Source organism: Pundamilia nyererei, unplaced genomic scaffold (assembly GCF_000239375.1).
Source record: "Pundamilia nyererei isolate P.nyererei 1_Seehausen unplaced genomic scaffold, PunNye1.0 scaffold00559, whole genome shotgun sequence".
NCBI classification, from domain to species: domain Eukaryota; kingdom Metazoa; phylum Chordata; class Actinopteri; order Cichliformes; family Cichlidae; genus Pundamilia; species Pundamilia nyererei.
The window spans coordinates 117289-122385 of record NW_005187960.1 but is presented as its reverse complement, the minus strand read 5'-3'; the positions used below and the strand labels follow the sequence as shown (position 1 = coordinate 122385).

Below are 5097 nucleotides of genomic sequence, written 5' to 3'. Positions count from 1 at the left end.
GCAGTTAGAGTACAGCTTCCTGCACACTGACACAGGAAGGCTGACAGCTACACAGATTAGTAAAGTTAGTGAAAGCCACGCCTCCCCTCAAACAGAAACTGTACCTTGACTTGCTTCTTTTTAATGAGCGGTCGAACTTTTGCAAAATCATACAGCTCAACGTCTTCTTCCAGCCACATCTGCAAACAGACAAATGGAACAGCTAAAACAGACTGCTGGGGTTTAACTTGGGACTCATTAGCTGGAGGACAAAGAACAACTTGTTGACACATCCATAAGCTTAACGCTGAGTAAGCACACAGGGTTACTGAGGCCATCAGAGACGTAGCCACTGTTCCAGCATCGTCACAGCAGTCTGCTCTTATGTTTGTGGGCTAAACTGGGCTGGTAAGTTATTACAAACCCTCAATAACACAAGGAAGCACCAAGACATACATAGCATTTACATACTGGCGAGGAGTGAGCCGTGCCTTTGTGCCACACTGACAGGTTTGGAGTGATAGCACAAGATAGCACGAGCTGTAAGAAGGAGATCATGGTGAACAATACAGCGAGCACTGAATCTGTAGTCAAATCCTTGAATTGTAAATGGACTGCATTTACAGCAGTGACATTTCCCTCCTTATCAGGGCGTGATGTCAGCATCCTGTACTTTCTTTTCCCAAGGCTGGAGGATTTCACAGCATAAATAATCCACACAGGTTAACACGCTTAGATCTGACTGGATGCTGGCAGATTATTCTCCGCTCTTCTTTGCTGAGTTGTTCATTTGAAGTGGCTGGTTTGAAAGCTTCACTCTGATTTTTCTCCACGTGAAAACAAAACAAACCATGAAGAAAAGCTACAAGTTTCCAAAGTGATCAACTGATCTGAAGCAGAGAGCACACAGTGCAGGTGTGAGGACACACGCAGGTCCCTGGGCTGTGTCCTCTGATGGGGGGAGGCGGTCTGGGTCTTCATCCAGCTCATCTGAATAACTTAAACTGTTTGAACTGATGATCGTGGAAACTGCAACATGACACCTTCTGACCAGTACTGGGCAGTAACTGAGTACTATCAAAGGAATCCTTTGTATGCAACAGTGTAAATGGACACGCCTCCATGATGACTTATGACAGGTTAATAGGTTTCAGCCTTGATGCTGCAGAGCCATCAGCACCACTGATATGTTGCAATCTGCACATATATGTTTAGAGAAAACACATTTTACACACAGTTGTTGTTTTTTTAAAGTCATTAAAGACGTGCTGTAGCCTCGTCCCAGAGAAACACGAGTGCGTGCAGGCTTCTGACCACACCCCTACAGCCCAGGATTCCTCACATACAGCTCACCTGGTTTTTAATTCCATCGTCTCCTGAGAGGTCCGTGGTATTCAGCTGGAAAACCATGAACTGGAAAATCCTGCCATTGGTCCCGACTGACTGCACGGTCACAGGACGGTCTAAGAGTCGCTGTGGACGAGTCTGACACACATGAAGAGGGATAATTAAGAAACAACACTGTTCACACTGAGGTACAGTGTTGCTGTTCGTTTGCACGCATGCTTACCCCGTAGAGCTTGTGTGCACGGGCCAGCGCGTTTCCAAAGGTAAACATGATCATCTTGGTTCTAAACTGCTCTGGGCGGAGCTTACAACGAGGATCAGCTGACTCCAGGAAGTACAGCGTGTGGGCGTGAGGGTAAGGGTAGTCATCTCTGAAACCTGAGTGGACGTGACAGACTTCTGTCACTGAGCGTGAGGAGCAGACACAAGCACACCTGGACCCTGACCTGCGTTACAGAAAGGACGACAGCTGGCTAACCTCTCACCTGTGTGGTTTACCTCCTCTTTGTACACGTGCACTTTCTGGAGGTCGATAGTCGGGGAGACGGGATAGAAGGCGTCCAGGACGTGATCGGCTGTGTCGGCCACCTCCTGTTTACCAGACACCTCTGGGAGAGGATCCGTGCTGTTCAGCAGTAAACCGTTCTGACCTCTTATCTGGAGGAGATCCTCACCTGACACGCAAACACGTTGGATCGTATTAGTCACGACTCGCAGTCAAAGCGGTCCTGCTGAGCACGAGGGTACGATACCTCTTTTCCACGTGGTTGCCAGCGAGTAGTTCTCTGCAAGCATCCTCCTCCCGAGGGCCGGGTGGCTGCACTGCAGCGTCGCACACAGGTGCAGCAGGTTGAGCAGCAGAGTGTTGCTGAGGAACAAGCAACAAAGGGACAGTTAGTTTATACCATTCTGTTTCACATTTAAATAAAAGAAATAATATGAGCATTATCATGACTCCGCCTATCATTACTGCTGCTGTGTGGAACGTCTGGAAACATCAACCCTGCCCAGTCTCTGATGAACGTTAAGCTCATGAAGGGACAGGTCACTGCGTTCATGCGTTAACTCCACTGCACCAAAGCATAGATACGAGCTGTAATGGCAGCTCTAATGTTCAGTCCAGTGGTTCTTAGCCTTGGAGGAGCGAACCCCACCAGTTTCATATTCACTGAAGCCCTCTTTAGTGAAAAATAAAATGTGATTTTTTTCAAATTCAAGACATAGATATGTTTTTTTACTGGTGCACAAAATGAGCCGTGCATGTCACGGTGGAGGCTCTGCCGAAGCCCTAGGGTTCGACTGAACCCAGGTTAAGAACCACTGGCTCAGTCTTTGTTATGTGGTGTGCTGCAGACAAAAGCCTGATCCTTTGACTCTGTGGCTTGTTTGGAGCAGCTGTCAGCATGTTTGCTTCTCATTCATAAACTCTCTGCATGCGCCGTCACAGAAGGTTTGTGTCTCTGTCGGGGACCAGCTTGTTTTCTGAACACACAGAGGCAGCCCCTCGTTTCCAAACGACCCCCCAGGTTGTTTTGGCTGGTCCCACGGTGGTGCCATGGGGACAAAACCATCAACTAAAGCAATGAAAAAATATTGCAGTAAACAGTACACGTGTCACAGCCCTAAACAGACTGTATTCAAATGATGTCAGAGCTTCCTTACAAACAGTGGTGAATCATGGGTTTGCAAACACACATCCACATGTTATTCCTGTTATCAGAACACTTTATTAATCCCTGAGGAAAGGTTGCATCGAGTCGAGTGTGTCTGTGGAAGTCCACACTGCAGGGACTGATTCTTATAGAGCGCTTTTCTATAACCACATCCCAATCACACCCGAGCACTTTCTCTATACTAACTGCATCCACACACATTCATACTGTGATGGACGCATCGGAGAGCATCCATGGGGTCCAAGGACACTGTAGACTGGAGGAGCCAGGGATCGAACCACCAGCTTTCCGGTCAGTAGTGACCTGCTCTACCTCCTGAACTACAGCCACCCCACATGTGTAAGTATAGATGTCACCCAACCTGTATTTCTCTTTACGCGGTCGATCCTCTGTCGTGTCCCAGAAGCGTGCGTGTTTGATGGCATTCTGCACACGCTCATCCTGATCTGGGATCTGGTTCTCAGGGTTCTCTGCGAGGGAGAGGAGCTGTGCAGGGAGACCTGGGATCACCTGGGTTTTGGTCAGCCAGGCAGCCTGACGCACACCTGAGACCGACAGGCAAAATTTTATATACATAAAACTGAAGATTTCAGATAAAAGCTTTTTAAAATGAATCAAATCTGCGTGATCACGTGGGTCTACGTTTAGCTACAAAGACTTTCAAAATAAACGTCTCTCAGAGTAAAGCTCCTTTTGCGCCTGTTTATTAAAGTCTTGATTATGTTGCACATAAACAAGCATCATATGAGTGATTTCTGATGAGGCCTGTCAGTCAGCCGAGCGTCCCTTGCACTCCCGTGGACTAATAATGCGTGTGTGTAATGTGTCTAATGAACCCCGGGCAGCGACCACCGGGCAGCGGCGTGCTCAGCGTGACACAGCCGTTACCTTCCAGCGCGCTGGTCCTCTGGTTGAACATATAACACGGCTTGTCCTTGTACAGCCGCATCTCGTGGGCAGGGGGAGACTTGTAATATCGCGGGTCCTTGTAGTCCCTCTCCCAGTGCTGGGGAGCAGGTTTCGCCAGCCCCGGGACATAGTGCATCCTCTCTCCGTATGTGACCATCTCCAGTCCCGGGATTTCGACCCTCTCCCTAGGTTTCCGCGGAGGGGGGGCCTTGGCTGTAAGGCAGCGGCCGACAGTGAGGTGTCTCCGGGCCCCTCCATGTGCCGACAACCGCTTCAAATCCGTCAAAAAGGCGGCGTGAGAGAAGAGCGGAGCCGCCGTTTTTAAACGCTGAGCCGTTTCAGGAAACATTTCTCCTCCCGCTGTTCTTCTCGTTGAGCCTTTAACAACAAACTCCGACCTGAATCACTGCTTGTCTGTAACCGTGCTGTGGGACAGCGCCATGACACTTCTTCTTCTTCTTCTTTTAATTTGTGTTGAGCTGTAAGCGGGGGAGCATAGCGCCGCCTGCTGTTACCTGTTTATAATCTTAATCCCGCATTTCGGAGATTATGAAGCGTTATTTTAAAACAGCATTGTGATTTCTGTATATGTTGAAACAGGCCGTTCCTGTATCTGATGGCCGCTGACTTCTTCTCTGACTGTTTGGCAGTAAAAGTGCAAAGTCGGCTACTCGTGACAGGATAAAGAGACTGGCGAAAAGACGGATGCAGTTCGGGACCATAGTAGATGACGTGCTCTACCACCTGAGCCATCCCAGCTACAGACGCCCGTCACGTCTTTCTCAGCTTGGTTACTATAATACTTGAGAGGAGCTTCCATGTTATGGAGAGGCAGGTAATTGGCCGGGAGTTTAAGGCTGTTGTCCCATTGTAGGGATTGTTTGCATTCAGAACTGGTCTATTCAATTCCGTTTTATTTATACAGCACCAAATCACAACAGTCGCCTCAAGGCGCTTTGTTTTATAAGGCAGACCCTATACATACAGAGAGTAACCCAGCAATCATATGAGCAATGACTTTGGCGACAGTGGGAAGCAGTAGCGGTTTTAGATACGGGCGGCATCGTAGTGGGGGGCGGATCACGGGAATGTCACAGGCGTTTGCTGGGAGTAAGGGCGCCCTCCGCCTGCGAGCTGCTGCTGGCGGCACAGGGAGGAGAGGGCGGGGCGGCGGGGAGTCTCTGGCTGG

The 5097-nt window shown here is 49.1% G+C and overlaps 1 protein-coding gene across 1 annotated transcript; it reads right to left on the bottom strand.

The window, feature by feature from the left end:
• Nucleotides 1-4: 4 nt before the first annotated feature.
• Nucleotides 5-4678, bottom strand: mrpl37 (mitochondrial ribosomal protein L37). Its single transcript, XM_005754400.2, has 8 exons — nt 3888-4678; nt 3361-3544; nt 2079-2194; nt 1812-2000; nt 1550-1704; nt 1333-1464; nt 105-179; nt 5-19 (listed from the first exon to the last, which is right to left on the bottom strand). The coding sequence occupies exons 1-8, from the start codon at nt 4255-4257 to the stop codon at nt 5-7; spliced, it is 1236 nt and encodes a 411-aa protein (XP_005754457.2). The 5' UTR covers nt 4258-4678.
• Between the last annotated feature and the right edge of the window lie 419 nt (nt 4679-5097).

Bases quoted from the DNA above. Each gene is read 5' to 3' on its own strand.
- mrpl37 (XM_005754400.2), bottom strand. From the start codon at position 4,257: ATGTTTCCTGAAACGGCTCAGCGTTTAAAAACGGCGGCTCCGCTCTTC. The intron at 2,195-3,360 runs GTTGGGTGACAT...CTTGTTCCTCAG, and splicing joins CCGCGTAAAGAGAAATACAG to CAACACTCTGCTGCTCAACC. The intron at 1,465-1,549 runs GTAAGCATGCGT...CATGTGTGTCAG, and splicing joins GTGCACACAAGCTCTACGGG to ACTCGTCCACAGCGACTCTT.